A 21664-nucleotide genomic window follows, 5' to 3' on the forward strand; every position below is an offset into this window, starting at 1 on the left:
GTTGTTGTGTATTGCACCATGAGGGTTACAGTACTTTATGTGACTGATTATGATCATTTAGTTTAGTGGATGAATTGAACCAGAAAAAACACTATAAATGCAACATGTAAAAAATGTAACCAGCCAACAGAATATTATGCAGCAGAAGTTACCAGAAAAAAAAGAAGATCCCCTATAGGAGAAGATGTTAATTACTAGTTATCTTATCCCACAGCTTGTCGATAACATACAAGGAACAACAATCAGCAGCTAGCCATAGTTTATTTGTTTTGAGCAGTTTACAGGAAAATACTAACACAAGATGAAACCTGTCTTGTGTTCTTAAACACGATCCGATAAGTTGAGCATATCATATGAACATTTATGCTTGTGCTCAAAATGTCATAGCTTTGAATGAACTGATCGGAAAAAAAAAAAAAGGAATCCAGAAGGTGTAATTACCAATATTTAAAATAAGAGGATGAGCTATGTTCTTGAGAAAAACAATAAACCAGTTGGCAATGGAGCAGAATCCAAGGTTCTGCAAGATCTATTGCAACTTTGTTCTGGCAAAGACTAGCGGCTTTACCAAGAACTAAAGCGGAACCTTTTGGACATACTCTTGTGGCTCTTTAGCAAGTCCAACAAGAATTGCGGTAATGATCCAATCGCAATCTTGCCAATCAAAGAGAATTTCCAACCACTTACTGCATGCCGGCTACCGTTGATACCAACAGATTACAGACATTCTCTTCCTTCCTCTCTGTATTTATAAGATGTTAAATTTGACTTTAGAGTCACTCAAAATATCCAGCGCTTTCCTGATTCTTTTGCTAATATTGAGAACAGGAGGTGCGAAATATTTCCAACCATGTTGGTTACGATACTCCTTAGTCTGACTGTCTTGTTTAGCTCCACTCAAGCTATTACCGATCAAGTAGTCAGTTCATCAACTAGTAGCTCCATTGTGAACCAGGAAAGCAAACTAGAAACTTACATTGTGTTCTTAAAAAAATCAGAAGGCATGGTGTCTGCGAAACCTGAAGATCTAGATAACTGGTATCAATCATTTTTACCAGCAGTTACTACCTCAAGCTCAAACCAACAGCGTTTGATAGATTCCTACCACCATGTGGTCACAGGGTTTGCGGCAAAACTTACGAAGCAGGAAGCAAAGGCTATGGAAACGAAGGAAGGGTTCGTGTCAGCCTGGCCCCAGAATGTTTTGAACGTGAAGACAACTCATACTCCTAACTTCTTGGGTTTAGAACAGAATTTAGGATTTTGGAATCATTCAAATTATGGCAAAGGAGTGATAGTTGGAGTCTTGGATACCGGAGTAACACCATATCATCCTTCATTCAGCGACGAAGGAATGCCTCCCCCACCTCCAAAATGGAAAGGGAAGTGTGAATTTAACGGGACCTTGTGTAACAACAAGCTCATTGGTGCAAGAAATTTCTATTCTGCTGGTAAACCCCCAATTGATGGCCATGGGCACGGGACACACACAGCAAGCACAGCTGCAGGAAATCCTGTCCCAGGTGCAAGCTTTTTTGATCAGTACAACGGCACTGCAGTTGGCATAGCATCATCAGCTCACTTGGCAATATATCAAGTTTGTAGCGAGTTTGGTTCTTGTTCAGAAAGCGACATATTAGCTGGAATGGATACCGCAGTGGAGGACGGAGTCGATGTGCTTTCACTATCACTTGGTGGTCCATCAGTTCCTTTCTACGAGGATTCAATTGCAATTGGCGCCTTTGGAGCAATTCAAAAGGGCATTTTAGTGAGTTGTGCTGCGGGGAATTCAGGTCCTTTTAATGAATCATTATCAAACGAGGCCCCATGGATCCTAACCGTAGGGGCAAGTACTGTTGACATAAGCACAAGAGCAACTGTAATGCTTGGAAATAACGCTCAATATGACGGGGAATCCTTTTACCAGCCTACGAATTTCTCTTCATCTTTGTTGCCACTTTTTTGTGCAGGTTCCAATGGTAATGAATCAGCTGCATTTTGCGATCCAGGGTATTTGAAAGATGTTGATGTTAGGGGAAAGGTTGTGCTGTGTGAAAGAGGTGGATATTCAGGATTGGATAATAAAGGTCAAGAAGTGAAGGACGCTGGTGGTGCTGCAATGATTGTCATGAATGATGAGTTTTATGGCAGTGTTACCACAGCCAGTCTCCATGTACTACCGGCATCACATGTTACCTATGCAGATGGATTGAGTGTCAAGGCCTATATAAACTCAACACCATCACCAATGGCCACGATCCTTTTTAAAGGAACTGTTTTTGGTGTCCCGTACGCCCCCCAGGTTGCTATGTTTTCCTCGAGAGGCCCTAGTTTGGCGAGTCCTGGGATCTTGAAACCGGACATCTTGGGTCCTGGTGTTCGCATTCTAGCTGCTTGGCTTCATCCAGTGGATAACAGATTGAATACCACACCCGGATTTAATGTGATTTCAGGCACCTCAATGGCTACTCCTCATCTTAGTGGGATTGCAGCATTGCTCAAAAGCTCGCACCCTGACAGGTCACCTGCTGCCATAAAATCTGCAATCATGACAACCGCTTATTTAACAAATCTTGGAGGCATGCCCATTACTGATCAAGTTTTTGTTCCAGTTGATGTCTTTGGCATCGGCTCTGGCCATGTGAACCCAACGAAAGCAGATGATCCGGGGAATGTTTATGATGTTCAACCCGACGACTAAATTCCTTACTTATGTGGTCTTGGTTACAATGACACGGCTATAGGAATCATCGTACAGTGCCCTGTGACCTGCTCAAATAGTTCAAGCATACCTGAAGCACAGCTAAACTATCCTTCTTTTTCCATAAAATTGGGGTCTGGTCCTCAGGCATACACAAGGACAGTAACAAATGTCGGTCCTCTTAAATCATCTTACATTGCTGAAATCATTGCACCACAAGGTGTTGGTGTTAAGGTAACACCTAGCGCGATTGAGCTCGGCGGGGGCAGGTCGAAAGCAACATATTCAGTGACATTTACTCGAACCGCCAATGTGAAGGTGCCATTTGCTCAGAGATATCTGAATCGGGTTTCTGCTGATCATGTTGTTAGGAGCCCTACTGCTGTTATCTTTGAATAAGAAACAGATTCATTAATTAGGGTCCTCACCATGGCATCTTATCTTTCTGAGCCCCGGTAGGGAGCTACCACTGAGCTAGCTTGTCTTTGTTTATGACTTTATGTGAGCCATCTTATGGGAACATCACCCTCGAATAAGTTGACAAGGAATAAACTACCAAGTTGTTTGAATTTATCAATTTTGTTCATTTTTTTTTTATTTTTTTATTTTTATGAATTTACGGATTAACAATTTTTTTCAAAGCAACCATAACAGGAAGACTAATTAACCTTTCTATATATCCAGAATTGTTATTTAAACAGGAGATGATTACAATTTTGATGTTTATAACTTATCTATATTTCTATTTGAGTTCCTATATTTTAAAATTTTCTATTTAAGCTCCTGATATCATAACCGTTCATGAGGGTGGAGATTAAACATTCATTTTCAAGATAAAGAGAAGGGGTCCAGCTTGCTAATAAACTAGAGAGAAGGATTGATAAGAAAAAAAAAAAGGAGGGGGATTACCTGATCCTTTATAACATTTTGCCTTTAATAATACTTTACAATTTAACAGTTTGTATAATTAATAATATTTTTTTTATTAACATGGATATTTGACCAGCTTGCATGTACTCGACTAATTTTATAGGTTATGAGTATAATTAATAATATTTGATATAATGCTTGGAGATGATATGTTATAAGTTGGGTTTAATTTCATTATTTATTAAGAAATCTAAACTTCATGATCAAATTAAATAAAGACATAATAATTCTAGGAAATTAAAGAAAATAATATTAGTAATCTTTGTTACCTAGAAAGAATAAGAGATAACTATAGCTTGTAGAGTGTGTTTGATATTATGGTAACTTTTATGGTTGTGGTTGAAAAAAAATTATTTTTATAAAATGTATTTTTGTTTGAGGTTGATTTGATATTTATATATGTTTGGTTAAAACTGTGGTTGAAATTCAAGTTAAATAAAAAAGTAGTTTAATGTATTTGGTTAAACATGTTTTTTAAATTGAGGTTATAAAATAATTAAACAAGATATATTTATTAATATTGATGGTTTTTTAATTTAAATATTATAAATTTAACTACCACTATTATATCATTAAATAAATAATACTTTATATCAAGTATTTTTTATTGTTCTATTAACTTATCTACAATTTCATCATGTATGAAATTCATCCGATAAGGACTATAGTTTTCATGGTTTTTTGAATGTGCAACAAAATTAAGTAAAATATCATTAGAAATAAAATTGAAATTACGATTAAATTCTACAAATGTTACGTCATCATGTGATCTCCTTCTAATTCATTCGATAAGGATTATAGTTTCTATGGTTTTTTGAACGTGCAACAAAATCAGGTAAAATATCATTAGAAACAAAATTGGAATTACAATCAAATTTTACAAATGTTACATCATTATACGATCTACTCATAATTTATATAGTGTCATTGAATAATATTAAACACTAATTTTTCAAGTAAAATACAATTTAAAAAAAAATAGATTTTTTTTACCAAGATGGACACAGTCGAATGAATAGTAATTCACTTGGTAATGTTCATTTCTTGAAGTGAACACTATGGAGTGAATTAATTTACTTCGCACTGTTCACTTCTCTGCACTATCATTTCAAAAAGTGAACAGTGCACAATGAATTAATTCACTCTGCAGATATGGAGATAGTGGAATGCGGGCAACGACGAACACGAAAAGCAACAATTTTTTACTTTTGCAAAACCGGTGGTGCGAATTCAATTTTTAATGGGACCCATTTTTAAAGTTGTGTTTCAATTTTGTACTAAACGGTTATAAATTATGATTAAAATAAAACACAGTTACAACTATAATACCATTTTCTATACCTCCAATACAAGTATGTCTGCTTAATGTTTTTGGCATATGCTTCTAAGAATTTGTTACTTTCTTTCCTTGAAGCACCAACAATTTATTCTTTATCATGTGTAGTATTTTATTTTTGACTAAATATTATATTTAGATGGATTATTTTTTAAGTTTTCAAAACGGAATAAATATATATACTTTCTATTATTTTATTATCTACATTCATATATATATATATTATATAATAGTTTTAAAATTCTTCTAAAATAAATTTTTTAAGGGTTTATCCCTTAACCAAATCAATCCGAGCAAGGTTTAATAACAATGGATTCGAGATGTTTAAGCAACCAAATTGTTGCTCTCTAGCTATAATAGCTAGAGAATACATTATACATGTTTTACCCGCAACATGGATGTTCTCCAAAGGGCTCTCTACTTTGGCTTTGTCTACAGTACTTACTCCCTGTATATAGCGAGTGCTATATCACTCTCTAGTTATGGAGCTGCAGAGAGGGAAGGAAGAATGATTATTTCAGATATCTTTCGTTTTCTTCATCCTTGTAATAAATTATTTCAGATTCTACTATGCCAATCAAGCAATCATTCCTAACCATTTTTTTAGTTCTAAAACATTGAAAAAAAGACCATGATTTAACATCAAAACGTGCAAGATTTTCTTGGGGGAGTGATCAGAGGAGGAATTTATTATTATTTTATAAACCCATCTTTCTTCTTCTTCTTCTTCTTCCTTTTTTTTTTTCCTTGGTATAAAGATTGCAAGTTATTAATGTACAAGCGATCCGAGTCAGAATCACGAGGAGGGCTAACGTTATGCAAAATCTGAACACAAAACAATCCTATTATTGGTCGGACCGACTCGGCACGATATGTCCCAGCCCGACACGTCGTCCCGAAGACTATTGTTGTTCACGTTGTCCAAAACCAAAACTAGTACTGTCCGGCGCGTCACCTTCGCCGCACCGAAGTCATCCCACCCTTCCCCTTTTATCTCCCTCGCCTCTCTCTCCCACAAATTAATATTCCTCAACCCAAAACACACCAAAACCTAATTACCAAACCAAACAGCCACCAACCACAACCTTCTCAATCAACGACCATCATGGGAGATCTGATTGAGTCATCTTCTGTTACTCCGTCAACGACACCACACTCTCGTCCGTTACCAATCCGTGAAGATTGTTGGAGTGAAGAAGCTACCTCTACTCTTGTTGATGCTTGGGGACGCCGTTATCTCGAGCTTAACAGGGGCAATCTCCGTCAAAAAAGACTGGCAAGATGTTTGCTGATTGCCGTCAAACGCGCTCCACGGCCATACCAAGAAAACGTACCGTACTGACGTCCAGTGCAAGAACCGAATCGACACCATTAAGAAGAAATACAAGATCGAGAAATCTCATGTCGTTTCCTCCAACGGAAACCTGACGTCGTCTTGGCCTTTTTTTTGAACGGCTTGACGCTTTGATTGGGTCCAATTTTAATTCCTCCGGTAAGAAACATCTCTCACCGTCTCCTCCGGTGGCTCTTCCGCTGCCTCCGTCTTACCGGAGGACTCCTCAGGTTAGTTCTACTCCACCGCCGCAGCCGCCGGCTCTGGCGGTGGCCTTGCCGCAGAAGAGGCCTTTACCGGTGGACGATGGTTATTTTAGGAGGAATTATTCGGCGATGGCAGCGGCGGCGGCGGCTGTGGAATCTGACAGTGAGGAGGATGAAGATGAGGAGTTTGAGGGAGGGGAGAAGGAGAGAGCGGAGGAGGACGTGGAAGGAGAGGGGATTAAGAGACTGGCACTTGCAATAGAGAGGTTCGGGGAGGTTTATGAGAGGGTGGAGAGCGAGAAGTTGAAGCAAATGGTGGATTTGGAGAAGCAGAGGATGAAATTTACCAAGGATTTGGAGATGGAAAGGATGAGGATCTTCACCGAGACGCAGGTTCAGCTTGAGAAGATTAAGAAGGGTAAGCGTGCACCGGAGGATTATTGATGATTAATAAATTGATAAATCAACAATGAAATTGATCCCTTTTTTTTTTGGTTAACTTACTGTATGTAAAAAACCTTTGTTGTAAGATTAGGATTTTATTTTGAAGATCAATTTTCAATGTTATAATTGTGGATTTTGTGCCCAATTTGATAATTTTAGATGAACTTTAGTCACAGCTGATAATAACTTTGTTAGATTAGTTTAGTTTAGTGACTTTGTTGCCTGTCACCTATTTTAATTGACTGAGTAAAAGAGTTTTGTTGTAAAATTGGAGTTTCATGAACAAGGCAGCATGAGAGTGGACATGTATGGCGACTTATAACGTGAAGCGGATAGCAATATTACCTCCAGTTTACTAGAGATGGCGTGGAGGATACTAGAGATGGGTTCCTGTTCGGCAATGGTTAGAAGGGCCTGATTTTGTTTCCAGCCTCGATTGAGGATAAGGTGTCAGTACAAGATTGGGCAACGTTTGCTGTTAGAGATGGCAATCTGAATAAAGAAAAAACATGTATTTTGTTCAACCGAAGGCTGTTGTTGTTCTTGTGCCTAGTTTCAAAGTATTTTCAATGATAAACAACAAATTTCCCTACTTCCTGGTGCAAATGCTCTTCAAATTACATCATCTTGTGTGTTCTTTTTTTTTTTTTCCCTTCCCGTTTTTGTTCACACTTGATGCATCGTATGATGCTGCGATTTTGTTCTGATCTCCCAGTCCTGGATGCACCTTTTGTGGAAGTTTATTCTGCTTGTCCTTGTTTTATGTGTAAGTTTGCAGCAGGTTCTGTTTCTGACAAGTACTATTGAGCTCTCAACATGGTGCCTTTGAAATACAGTTTCTTGTAGTTGCTGCCTTGGCTCATTGCTGTATTGCTTGTGCTCTTCATTGGTGAATTATATTTCTTGCGTTTTCTGGTGGTCTATTTTGATGGTTCTCTCAGATCAAGTGTTCACAGGCTTCTCCCCGGATGCTTTTCTTTCCCCCTCCTTTTTGCCTGCTGAACAAGATTAAGTGCTAATATGAAAGTAGCTTGCCTTTTTTGGTGCTTGAAGGTATCGGACCTTTTGTCTCCCACAGCTTATTTATTCTTTGGCTCGTCTTTGGTTGCCGTATTTGTTCTCTTAGTTGTGTTCAAAAAAGGAAAAAAGAAGAAGAAAGGAGATGCAATGACCTGGAATAGTGAAAAACAAGATTACGACCAACATCCCAAGGTCAATCAAGCATATCGCATAAGATCAATCGCACTCCTCGTTAACAGCAAAGACAAACAGGATGGTGTTACCAAGATCAAACTCCTCCGGCTGCATATAGCAAATATGTAAGATAGAAACGAATTGACACGTCCATCAACCTATATGCCGGCCATCGTTCATTTCCATATGCAAACTCTCTCCCCTACGCTACATAAATGTGTGTTTAGGTTTGTCCATTGATTCACAATTTCAATCATTTTCTAGCTCTTTCACTAGAATGGAGAACAATAGGTCCGAACTGTTGCCAACTATGGTGATTGTCTTTCTTGTTGGCTTCATCTCCATGTTTAGCTTCTCTCAAGCATACACTGATGAAGGGAAACCACCAAGAACTTCGGAGACTAGTCAAAAAGGCAAATTTGAAACTTACATTGTCTTTGTACAGAAGCCAGAGGAGGGAGTTTCTGCTGATGACCTGGACAGCTGGTACAAGTCATTTTTACCAGTTACAATTCCAAGTTCAAACCACCAGGAACGCATGGTGTATTCTTACAGACATGTCGCCACTGGGTTTGCTGCAAAACTAACAGCAGAAGAAGCAAAAGCTATGGAAGATAAGGATGGGTTTTTGTCTGCAAAGCCCCAAAAGATATTATCTCTACATACAACTCACAGTCCAAACTTCTTGGGGTTGCAAAAAAATTTAGGATTTTGGAGAAACTCAACTTATGGAAAGGGAGTGATTGTTGGGGTTTTGGACACTGGAATATCTCCGGATCACCCTTCATTCAGTGATGAAGGAGTGCCTCCTCCACCAACCAAATGGAAAGGGAAATGTAACTTCAACGGAACTGTGTGTAACAACAAACTCATTGGTGCAAGAGATCTAACTTCATCGAAAGCTGCACCGCCATTCGATGAAGAAGGCCATGGGACTCGCACGGCCAGCACAGCAGCTGGAAATTTTGTAAATGATGCCAGTGTGTTTGGCAATGCTAATGGCACAGCAGTTGGTATGGCGCCTCTGGCTCACCTGGCCATTTACAAAGTCTGCTCTGATTTTGGTTGTGCAGAAAGTGATATATTGGCTGCAATGGATGCTGCTGTTGAGGATGGAGTGGATGTGCTTTCGCTTTCCCTTGGTGGTGGCTCAGCGCCTTTTTTTGAAGATTCAATTGCAGTGGGAGCTTTTGGAGCAACTCAGAAGGGAATTTTCGTTAGTTGTTCAGCAGGGAATGAAAGTCCATATAATGGTTCTTTATCAAATGAGGCCCCGTAGATTCTCACTGTTGGAGCAAGCACCATTGATAGAAGCATAAGAGCAGATGTGTTGCTTGGGAATTCCAATCATTTTATTGGCGAATCCCTCTTCCAGTCAAATTCACCTCCATTTATGAGTCTTGTTTATGCAAGTGCTCATGGTTCTCAATCAGCAGCATTTTGAGCACCAGAATCACTGACAGATATGGCTGTCAAAGGCAAGATAGTTCTTTGTGAGAGAGGTGGTGGGATAGCAAGAATTGACAAAGGACAAGCTGTGAAGGATGCCGGTGGTGCTGCTATGATTCTTATGAATGACAAGGATAGTGGCTATAGCACCTTAGCAGATGCTCACGTACTTCCTGCATCACATGTGAGTTACTCAGCTGGGTTGAGCATCAAAGCCTACATAAACTCAACACAAGTTCCAACAGCTACAATCATGTTTCTTGGAACTAAAATTGGTGATAAAACTGCTCCGGCGGTTGCTTCATTTTCCTCTAGAGGCCCAAGCTTGGCAAGCCCAGGCATATTGAAACCCGATATTATAGGCCCTGGTGTGAGCATTCTAGCAGCATGGCCAGTTTCTGTGGAGAACAAGACAGATACGAAGTCAACATTTAACATTATCTCAGGCACCTCAATGTCTTTCCCACATCTGAGTGGCATTGCTGCTCTGCTCAAAAGTGCCCACCCTGACCGGTCTCCTGCTGCCATCAAATCTGCTATCATGACTACTGCTGATTTAGTAAACCTTGGCAACCAGCCAATTCTGGACGAGAGGCTTTTACCTGCTGATATATTGGCCACTGGAGCAGGCCATGTTAACCCATCAAAAGCAAGCGATCCGGGTCTTGTTTATGATATCCAGCCTGATGATTACATCCCTTACCTATGTGGCTTGGGTAATCCAGACAAAGACATAAGCTACATTGTGCAGCGCCAAGTCAACTGCTCAGAAGAGTCAAGCATGCTAGAAGCACTACTGAATTATCCTTCCTTTTCAATCGTGTATGGTCCTAATCCCGCAACTCAGACCTGTACCAGAACGGTGACAAATGTTGGCCCTCCCAACTCATCTTACACTGCCTTCGTCGATCCACCACCAGGGGTAAATGTTACCGTGACACCTAAAAACATTATATTCACTAACACAGAACAGACTGCAATATACTCTGACTTTTACTGCAACATCTGAGTCAAACAATGATCCAATAGGTCAAGGATATATCAGGTGGGTTTCAGATAAGCATTCAATTAGAAGCCAAATATTGGTTTCTTTCTCCGATGAAGATTAGGTGCCGGACAAAATGGCAGAGACAAATCTCTGATCAGCCATGAAAACTCCTATTAGGTCTGATGAGTGAGTTAGTATTCTATTTCTAGCTGAAATCGAAAAACTTGTTTGAGACTGTTTAGGTTCCGTCAAATAAACAAGAAGATTACAAATCTTCTGGAACAGTGGTGTCGACTCAATGAAAATAATGATCTGTTCTTTTGCATTTTCATCTCCTGAGTTCGGATTCGATTTTTCTAATGATCGTTTGCAAGCATTTAACCTTTTGAAAGAAAATTTGATTTCAGCCCCCATAATTTGTGCGGGGAACTCCCCATTCGAATTGGTGTTTGATGCAGGTGACTGCGCCATAGAAGTCGTTCTCAGGCAACAAAAAGAAATTGTATTACCATTCATGAGTCTATTCTTATTCTTAGGTATAAATAAATAAATACTTTTATTATTAATATTTTTTATAAATAGAAAACTAAAAAAAACTCAGGAACCGAGTCAAATTCCTTGATAAAAATGACTATTGAGATACATGAAAATAATTGAAAAAAGAAACCATTGAGAATCATTGTTCGGCGTAAGTTTTACGACGAGCATATATAAGTTACAAATAGAAAAAAAAAATACAATTATTAAGCATAATATATAATTTTCTAAACTAGATAAAAAAAAATAACTAAGATTTTTATTGCTAAAACCTCTAACATCAATCTTTATAGGTTAATTAAAAAAAACTCGTATTCAAGCTTAAATTATTTTTACCTTGTTCTATTGAACAACTAATTAAGAGTTTAAGACTCTCTAGCCCTCTATTTCAGATAAAAAAAAGTTAGTATAAATAAATTAAAAAAAAAAAAATCAGAAAACTTACTCGTAAAAATGATAGTTTTACTTGTGAAAACGGTTAGTATACTTGTTAATTATCTGAATTTTACAATCAGTCCCCAAGTAGATATAACAACTTAAAATGATAACTGAGAATTACTCGATGTCTCGATCAATGGCTAGGTTCTGCTTGTCACCTCCAACGCATGCGAGTTGCTTGCCGTGGCATTTTGTGTTGGAACTGGAATCCATACCTTCATACTGATTTGATTTCGTAATTTAATGCCGGGCTGCCAGAACCTGGATAATACTGAATATCAGAATCTCTCCGCCGTTAGGGTTTTTTGCTGCTGTCAACTGGGTCCCTGACTGTTGATTGATAATGTCTTGGCGTTCAAGAGAAACCATGATAACTTTTCCTTATGGTTAACCTTGGCAAACATTTATGCAGCTTTTCTTAGCATAGTCCAGATCTATCTTTCTCTGATTCTGATTTTGTAAAAACATGTTATAATCTTCTTTATTTGAGACGAGTTCATATTCCAACGAGACACTCTTTCAAAGCTCCCCAGTAGTATTTGAAGATCTAGAGATACATCCGGAAGGCCTTATTGAGAAAGTAGCAATGGTGGCTTGTTAAAATTGCTGAGGGCAAGGAGGTCGCGGATCCATTATCATACTTGCTGTCATATTTGTTTGAAAATCACAGGCAGAAGTTCCAAAGAAATTTATCTTCCTTCGTCTTCCTCCTCCTTTCTCTATCCTTCACTTAATTCACAAATTTCACGCATCCTATGTAACATATCTCTCAGTTCCCTATACATGTTGAGGTTTAACGGTGTAAACTTAACCAGTCACTGGGTTGAGTGCCGAAAGGAATGCTCAGCATAAGAACTTGAGGCAATACTGAGAGAGAATAAGGATTACAGCATATTCACGAGATTTTTTACATTAAGTATAAACTAAAAGCGGAAGAGGGGTTACCCTGTACCTTTTTTTAATTTTTTATAGATAAGTTAATTCAATTAATTTAATTTTTTTAATTAATTTATTTTTAATTTTATTGTTTAATATTAAATTTATTGAGGTTTTATTGAATCTCTCCTCACAAAGCATAATGCCTTGTCTTTATTTTATTTTCTCTCTTTGAGTTTTTTTAAATTAATGTTTTTCTCTTCTTCTAATTTCAATCTTTTAATATTAAACTTGTTTTTCATTAAGTTATTATACTCTCATAACAAGAGTTGTTGATTTTGAAGAGTTAACCCGATTGATTTAGATTTTTTTTAATTATTTTTTTTTCAATTTCATCCTTTAATATTAAATTAATTAGAAATTAGATTTCATAATTTATTTTGTTTACTTTCTTTTTTGTGACAACCTCATGACCCATAAATAATGCTTAACATGTTAACTCGAGTTGGTTTGAATTGTTTTTTGTTTTCTTTTTTAATCGATCTTTTTTCAATTTCTTCATTCAATATTGAATTAGTTGAGAATTGAGCTTCATAACCTGTTTTGATTTGCTTTCTATAGAAATATTTTAGTCTCATGATCAAGATCACGAGTTTGATATTTTAACCTCAATTGAATCGTGTTGTTTTTTTTTTTCCTTTCTAAAAGATTATATTGATCTCATGACTCAGGTTATAGGTCCTTAATTCAACATAGAAATTAATTTTTATTAGGTTGTCCTCATCTAATAACCTAGATCACAAGTTTGATGGGTTAATCCAAATAATTTAATTTTTTTTTAATTTTATCATTTAATATTATATAGCCAACTCATAACGCAGCAAGGTAAATTATCAAGCAGAATCCATGGCCTGGCTTATTAGCCCAAGAAGAAATTGTCATGTACATCTAAGGCATAATATACTGATTTATGACGGAATGGGCTTCGGTCTGCTTTCAAATTTCAGATTCGGCTAAACACATGTTGCCTCGGAAAGAGTAAAAAACTAGAAGGTTACAATAGCTGGAGGGAAAAGAAAGTAAAATCAAGACTTGGTCAATATTTAAGGGTGGTAAAGACTGATGCTGCAGAAATATTCCATCTCCAGATTTTTGCATGAAGTCTTATTCTGGAAACATATATGCTAAATATGTACACGGAGACTGTTAAGAATTGTGTTGCTGTGTTTTGTGCAGATGAAGGGATGCACAATCAAGAACAACAATGCTGGTATTGAAGAACACGAATTACACACAAGGTGTTTGATAAAATGTCTCAGTGAGTATTTCATTAACTGCATGTCTTTAAATACAACAAACCTCCCTAGTTATCAACCACTAACTGTAGTGGACAATTTGCTGTCACTAGCCACTAACTGTAGTGGAGAATATGCTGCCACTAATCTCAGCAACAACATCAGAAAAACAAGGGATTTACTTTAACAAAATCAAAACAGAAATGAAAGAAAAGAAAACAGACAATACTTGATTAAACAACATGAAACACTAGAGTTAAAAAATGTCAATTGTCTAACACTCCTCCTTGACATTTTGACGACAAATTCCAATCATTTGTCTTAATGTCTCAAATCTCTCTTTAGGTAGTGGTTTGGTAAATATATCTGCAAGTTGTTCTTCGGAAGAACAATGAATCAGCATCACTTCATTAGATTGTTGAACTTCTCTAATAAAATGAAACTTGATTTTGATATGCTTTGTACGTCCATGAAAGACTGGATTCTTTGAAATTGATATTGCAGAACTGTTATCACACATGATTTTAGTAGCTTCAACCTGTTCATGTCCCAAATCCTTTAACATTTTCCTCAACCAAATTGCTTGGTTGACAGCAGCGGCAGCAACAATGTACTCTGCTTCTGCAGTGGATTGAGCTGTTGTCTCTTGCTTCTTTGAACTCCAGGTGAAGACACCTGAATTGAGGGAGAATAAATACCATGAAGTGCTTCTTGAATCATCAACACAGCCTCCCCAGTCACTGTCAGTATAGCCTTTTAGTTCCACAGCCCCTTTTGATGATCTTGGACAGAAAATACCAAGATCAATGGTACCTTTGATGTATCTAAGTATCCTTTTTGCTGCAATGAAATGAGTCTCCCTTGGAGAATGCATGAACCTTGAAAGAATACTCACAGCAAATAATATGTCAGGTCTACTTGCTGTAAGATATTGAAGGCTGCCAATTAAGCCTCTATACAAACTTTCATCCACTTTTTCAGATTCATCATCCTTGCTAAGCTTGATACTTGTTGTCATAGGAGTCCCCACTGGTTTACAATCCTCCATTTTGAATCTTTTTAGGATGTCTGAAGCATACTTTTTTTGGCATGTAAAAATGCCATTGCTGGATTGCATCACTTCCATTCCAAGGAAGTAATTCATCATTCCAAGGTCAGACATCTCAAACATCTTCTTCATTTCATCTTTGAACTCTTGGATCATTCCAAGTTCACTTCCTGTGATAAGCATATCATCTACGTAAATAGATACAATTAGAAAATGGTTACCACATGATTTCACATACAAAGTTGCTTCATTTTGGCTTCTGCTGAACCCAAGTTGAAGCAGATGTGTGTCCATTCTGTCATACCAAGCTCGGGGAGCTTGTTTCAACCCATACAAGGCCTTCTTAAGTAGATACATATGATCTTCTTTATCTTTAACAGCATACCCATCGGGTTGCTCTACAAAGATTTCTTCAGCAAGAAATCCATTCAAGAAGGCAGACTTGACATCAAGTTGGTGAATCTGCCAAGAGTTATGTGCTGCAAGTGTAATGAGAAGTCTAATAGTATCATACCTTGCTACTGGAGCAAAGGTCTCTAGGTAGTCCACACCATATTGCTGAGCATAGCCCTTTACCACTAATCTAGCCTTGTGTTTGCATACTGACCCATCTGAATTGAGTTTTGTTTTGAAAACCCATCTTACACCTATCACCTTGCGATGCTTAGGCCTTTCAATCAGCTGCCATGTTGCATTTTTGTTGATCATTTCCATTTCTGCCTCCATTGCTCTCCTCCATGCTGGAAATTCTTGAGCTTCAGTATAGCTGGTTGGTTCTAGGATTGCCATGTTGCATCTTAGGTGAATATCTTCCAATGATCTTGTGCCTCTAACTGTAAAATCATCCACTGATTCATCAGCTACTGGCTGGGGCTGAATGGTGAATGGTTGATCAGAAATCATATTTTTCTGATGTTCCCAATCCCATGTGATTGCTTCATCAACCTTCACATCTCTGCTGAGAATTACCTTCTCTGTTTGTAAGCAAAGAATTCTGTATCCTTTGGTTGTTATTCCATAACCCACAAGAACTCCCTTTTGAGCTTTGTTGTCAAGTTTGCTCCTCTTTGGCTCAGCTATATGATAATAGCATATGCTGCCAAAGATTCGAAGATGATCTACAGTAGGTTTAACACCATTCCAACCTTCGTATGATGTCTTATCCTCCAGTGCTTTGGTTGGAAGTCGGTTCAGCAAGTAAACAGAGGTATTGACTGCTTCTGCCCATAATTTGTTTGGCATTTTCTTTTCAAGTAAGAGACATCTAGCCATCTCCATTACTGTCATGTTCTTCCTCTCACATACACCATTTTGTTGTGGTGTGTATGGTGTAGTGTACTGGTGCACAATGCCTCTGCTGTTGCAAAACTCAAGAAACTGATTTGAAGTATATTCAGTACCATTGTCAGATCTTAAGCATTTAATTAGCATGTCACTTTGATTCTCAACTAAAGCTTTGAATGTTTGAAAGATTGTAAATACTTCACTCTTAAATTTGATGAAATACACCCAACACATCCTAGTATAATCATCAATAAAAAGAATGAAATACTTGTTACCACATAATGAGGCTGTCTTCATAGGTCCACACACGTCAGTGTGGATGAGCTGAAGTTTTTGGCTGGCTCTCCATGCTTGCCTTTTAGGAAATGGTGGCCTTGATTGCTTGCCAAGTTGACATGTTTCACACAATTGAATCTCACCATTCAATGTGGGCAATGCTTCAACCATTTCCTTTTGTTTCAAAATTGACAAGCCCTTTTGATTGAAATGTCCAAATCTTTTATGCCAAAGATTTGAAACATCCTGAGTAGCACTCACATATGCATGATTGGATACTTTATCCCAGTCAACAACAAAGCTTCTATTTTTCATCTTTACACAGAACATTTGTTCTCCAGAAGGATCAAAGATAATGCATTTATGATCCTTAAACTGAAGAGAATAGTTTTTCTCCATCATTTGTCCAACACTCAACAAATTTTGACTGATTTCAGGTATAAATAACACATCAGGAATGATTTTGATACCTGAACTTGTTTGAACATTTACTGACCCTCTGCCTTTGACCTCTAGAAATTCTCCATTGCCAACATTTACTCTGGATTTGTAAGATTCATCAAGGGTTTTGAACATTCCAGCATCATTGCACAAATGATGTGTGCATCCACTGTCAATAAGCCAAGTATCAGCTGGATCATTTATTGAGAAATAAGTGACAGCAAAGAATTGCTCCTCCTGTGTATCAACTTCATCTGCTAGGTGAGCTTGTTGAGGTTTTGGATCTGATTTTTTGAACTTGCAGACCTTTGTGATGTGCCCTGATTGCTTGCAATTTCCACAAATTACATCTGGCCTCCACCAACAATATTTTTTTGAATGTGTGTTTCTTTTGCAGTGAGTGCAAGGAGGAAACTTCTTTTGTTTTGAAGCTTCACTAGTGTTGCCCCCTTCATTTCTGCCTTTGAATCTCAGATTAGGCAACTTCTTTCCTTTTCCAGCTTGTTGTTTTTTTTTTGCACATAAAAGGCTCCTTCAGTCAATCTGTCTTGCCTGATTGTTCTTCGTTGCTCCTGTGCTTGAAGAGCACTCATTAGTTCACCTAATGAGATTTTACTGAGGTCCTTTGATTCTTTTAGAGAGGAGATTTTGGATTCAAACCTCTCAGGAAGAGTCACAAGAACCTTCTCCACAATCCTACTGTCAGGAAAGTCTTCTCCAAGTAATCTGATGTTGTTGATAATTAGTGAAATTCGATTAGAATACTTAGAGATTGTTTCATCTGCTTGCATGTTAAGTGCCTCAAAATCTCTCTTCAAATTCAGCACTTGCATTTGTCTTGTTCTGTCACTGCCTTGGTATTCTTCTTTTAGTTTGTTCCAAGCCTCTTTGGCTGAATTGCATGCCATAATTCTGTAGAAAATGCTTTCTGTCACAGCATTTTGGATGATTGATTTCGCCTTGGATTTCTTTGCCTTTTCCTCACTGCTGAACTTGATTTGAGCAATAATGGGATTTGTTGGTAAGGGAGCTACTGGTTTGTCTTCGGAAACAATTTCCCAAAGATCATAAGCTTCAAGAAAAGCTTGCATCTTCACTGACCAAATATGGTAGTTTTCACCAGTAAATATAATGAGGGAGTTTAAAAGTAAGTTGTTGGATGTCATTTTTGAGATTTTGAAAAAAAAGGTGTTTTGGTCTTGTAAGATCTGAGATGCTCTGATACCACTGTTAAGAATTGTGTTGCTGTGTTTTGTGCAGGTGAAGGGATGCACAATCAAGAACAACAATGCTGGTATTGAAGAACACGAATTACACACAAGGTGTTTGATAAAATGTCTCAGTGAGTATTTCATTAACTGCATGTCTTTAAATACAACAAACCTCCCTAGTTATCAGCCACTAACTGTAGTGGACAATTTGCTGTCACTAGCCACTAACTGTAGTGGAGAATATGCTGCCACTAATCTCAGCAACAACATCAGAAAAACAAGGGATTTACTTTAACAAAATCAAAACAGAAATGAAAGAAAAGAAAACAGACAATACTTGATTAAACAACATGAAACACTAGAGTTAAAAAATATCAATTGTCTAACAGAGACAAACGCAATGAGAAGGAAATCATCAGAATGAGGCATGGAAAGCAATAGATTCGGGAACTTGAAGACCAGGTCAGAGTATCATGTTTTGCATGCAGGTGAAGGTCCTTTTCTTTTAAGCGGCAAGTATGGTAGAATAATATATATCCATGCACGTGAATTGATAAAGTATTTATAAATATATTTTGTGAAGAGCGGACTCCTTTAAGTAAAAGAGTTTATAAATACTTATAATACTAATAGGAGAACACTTTGCAATTTTATTCTTAAATATTAAAATATGAATGTTAGGTGGAATTATCAAGTTTTTTATTTTCACTCAATTTAAATATCTGTGTTATCCAAAAAAAAAAGTTTTTCAGACTAAAAGACGTTTCATGTTTGCGTCTTAAACTAAGAGGCAACAATAAAAAACAAATGCAGCAGGACATTCCATAATCCATGATACTGCAGTAGCAAAGCTTGATTCACACTGACAAACTCTTCTGAATGCCGGCCATGGATCTCTCTCTTTTTTCCCTACTACTATATATGTTGGTCTTGAACCGATTATAGGAACACAAACCAGTTGCCATAAATATTTGTATCTTTTCCTTCTGTTTCATGAAGAAGATTAACTTGTTTACAACCATGGCTATCATTCCCTTACAGCTCCTACTAATTTTCATGCTTAACTTATGTCCTGAGATTGCTCAAGCTACTCAGCACACAACTCAAATAACCGAAAAGACCACCTTATTAAACTACATTGTCCATGTCGCAAAACCAGAAGGCAGAACTTTGGCAGAGTTTGAAGATCTCGAGAGTTGGTACCAGTCGTTCTTACCAGTTAGCACAGCAAAGCTCGGAGAAGCAACAACGCATGCTTTACGCATACCAAAATGTAATGAGTGGTTTTGCAGCAAGATTGACACAGGAGGAAGTGAAAAGCATGGAAGAGAAGGATGGCTTTCTTTCAGCACGGCCTGAAAGGATATTACATCTACAAACAACACGTACCCCCCGCTTCTTGGGTTTGCATCCGGAACTGGGATTCTGGAAAGAATCGAATTTTGGAAAGGGAGTGATCATTGGAGTACTAGATGGTGGAATCTTCCCCAGCCACCCGTCATTCAGTGATGAAGGAATGCCACCACCTCCTGCCAAATGGAAAGGGAGGTGCGATTTTAACGCTTCAGACTGTAACAACAAACTCATTGGTGCAAGGCCGGTCAATATTGCGGCCAAAGCCAAGAAGGGATCAGCAGCAACTGAACCACCAATTGATGTAGATGGACATGGCACCCACACAGCAAGCACAGCTGCTGGTGCCTTTGTAAAAGATGCTGAAGTGCTAGGAAATGCCAGAGGCACAGCAGTTGGAAACGCGCCTCACGCTCATTTAGCAATTTACAAAGTGTGCTTTGGTGACCCTGGGGACGATTGTCCTGAAAGTGATATATTAGCTGGGCTTGATGCAGCTGTCTTGGATGGTGTTGATGTGCTCTCACTTTCCCTTGATGGAGATTCAGTTCCTTTCTTTAATGATACTATTGTCATAGGATCATTTGCAGCAATTCAAAAGGAAATATTTGTAAGCTGTTCAGCTGGAAATTCTGGCCCTTTCAACGGCACATTATGTAATGAAGCCCCGTGGATACCAACAGTTGGAGCAAGCACTGTAGATAGAAGATTTGCTGCTACTGCAAGGCTTGGAAATGGTGAACAAATTGATGGTGAATCCCTCTCCCAACATAGTAACTTCCCTTCAACGCTATTACCTCTAGTTTATGCTGGCATGAGCGGTAAACCGAATTCCTCTTTATGTGGTGAGGGAGCATTGGAAGGTATGGATGTGAAAGGAAAAATAGTCTTGTGCGAGAGAGGAGGGGGAATAGGCAGAATTGCTAAAGGGGGAGAAGTGAAAAACGCCGGCGGTGCTGCCATGATACTCATGAATGAAGAAGCCGATGGCTTCAGCACCAACGCTGATGTTCATGTTCTTCCTGCAACACATGTCAGCTTTGTTGCAGGGCTGAAGATCAAAGCGTATATAAATTCAACACTGGCACCGATGGCAACGATCTATTTAAAGGAACTGTCATTGGAGACCCGTCATCTCCTTTTGTTGCTTCCTTCGCATCACGAGGCCCCAGCCTGGCAAGCCCGGGAATTCTGAAACCTGACATCGTTGGGACTGGAGTGAGCATTTTAGCTGCATGGCCATTCCCTCTTGACAACAATACGAACTCAAAATCAACCTTCAAGATAATTTCTGGCACGTCAATGTCATGCCCAATTCTTAGTGGCATCGCCGCCTTGCTCAAGAGCTCTCATCCCTACTGGTCACCTGCTGCTATCAAATCGGCCATCATGACTACTGCTGATACCCTAAACATGGAAGGCAAACTCATTGTCGACCAAACACTTCAACCTGCTGACATCTTTGCCACTGGGGCAGGCCACGTTAATCCATCAAGAGCAAACAACCCAGGATTAGTTTACGGCATCCAACCTGATGATTACATTCCTTACCTACGCGGTCTGGTCGACGCTGATAACGAAGTTAGCATAATTGTGCATGAGCAAGTTAAATGCTCAGAAAAACCAAGCATTCCTGAAGGTGAGCTGAACTACCCTTCATTTGCTGCCACGTTGGGACCTTCGCAGACATTCACAAGGACTGTGACAAACGTTTCCCCACCAGGAGTGGATGTGACTGTCAAGCCTTCTAAACTCTACTTTTCAAAGGTGAATCAGAAGGCAACATACTCAGTAGCGTTCTCCCGCACTGAATATGGTGGCAAAACCAGTGAAATTGCTCAAGGATACATAGTATGGGCGTCTTCTAAATACACTGTTAGGAGTCCAATTGCTGTAAGTTTCAAGTAGGAAAAGATGCATCTATGGATGCCACGCAGGCAAGGATTCTTATCGGTGGTATAATTTTGGACTCTGAAACTAAAACTCAATTCAGATGTCCTGTATCCAGTTTTTTCTTTTTTCTTTTTTCTTTGGATTTAAGATGAAAAGAGAGAATTAGAAAAGTTTTCATTTTTTTCTTGCAGCAGTAAACTCTTGCTTCTTTCCTTTTATTTCCAACATTAGTTATTCCACAGCTAACCCCACCAGCATAATGTGGGGAACTCACTGATTGCCATACCAGCATAATATGGGAACATAGACATTCACAGGGAGATGTCAAGGGAATCGGTCATTGCCATAATCTGATAACTGGAAGCACTCTCTTTCAAATGTTCTCTTTCTTCAGCATGAACACAACAAAAAGAGAACAAAAGGAAATTACC

At 38.4% G+C, this 21664-nt stretch overlaps 3 protein-coding genes and 1 pseudogene across 3 annotated transcripts; all 4 read left to right on the forward strand.

The window, feature by feature from the left end:
- The first annotated feature begins 823 nt into the window (after window positions 1-823).
- Window positions 824-3100, forward strand: LOC118028764 (subtilisin-like protease). The gene is given in 1 exon segment (XM_073407887.1): window positions 824-3100. A coding segment is annotated over 1 exon segment (2250 nt). The 5' UTR covers window positions 824-850.
- Window positions 3101-5384: 2284 nt separating this feature from the next.
- LOC118028548 (trihelix transcription factor ENAP1-like) lies at window positions 5385-7543 on the forward strand (annotated as a pseudogene).
- Window positions 7544-7988: 445 nt separating this feature from the next.
- On the forward strand, window positions 7989-10989 carry LOC118028547 (subtilisin-like protease). Its single transcript, XM_073408333.1, is given in 2 exon segments — window positions 7989-10580; window positions 10582-10989. Coding segments are annotated over 2 exon segments (2280 nt in total). The 5' UTR covers window positions 7989-8421; the 3' UTR covers window positions 10703-10989.
- An 8025-nt stretch (window positions 10990-19014) lies between these two features.
- Window positions 19015-21412, forward strand: LOC118028546 (subtilisin-like protease 4). Its single transcript, XM_073408060.1, is given in 2 exon segments — window positions 19015-20440; window positions 20443-21412. Coding segments are annotated over 2 exon segments (2115 nt in total). The 5' UTR covers window positions 19015-19131; the 3' UTR covers window positions 21249-21412.
- The last annotated feature ends 252 nt before the right edge of the window (window positions 21413-21664 follow it).

Source organism: Populus alba, chromosome 3 (assembly GCF_005239225.2).
Source record: "Populus alba chromosome 3, ASM523922v2, whole genome shotgun sequence".
NCBI lineage: Eukaryota > Viridiplantae > Streptophyta > Magnoliopsida > Malpighiales > Salicaceae > Populus > Populus alba.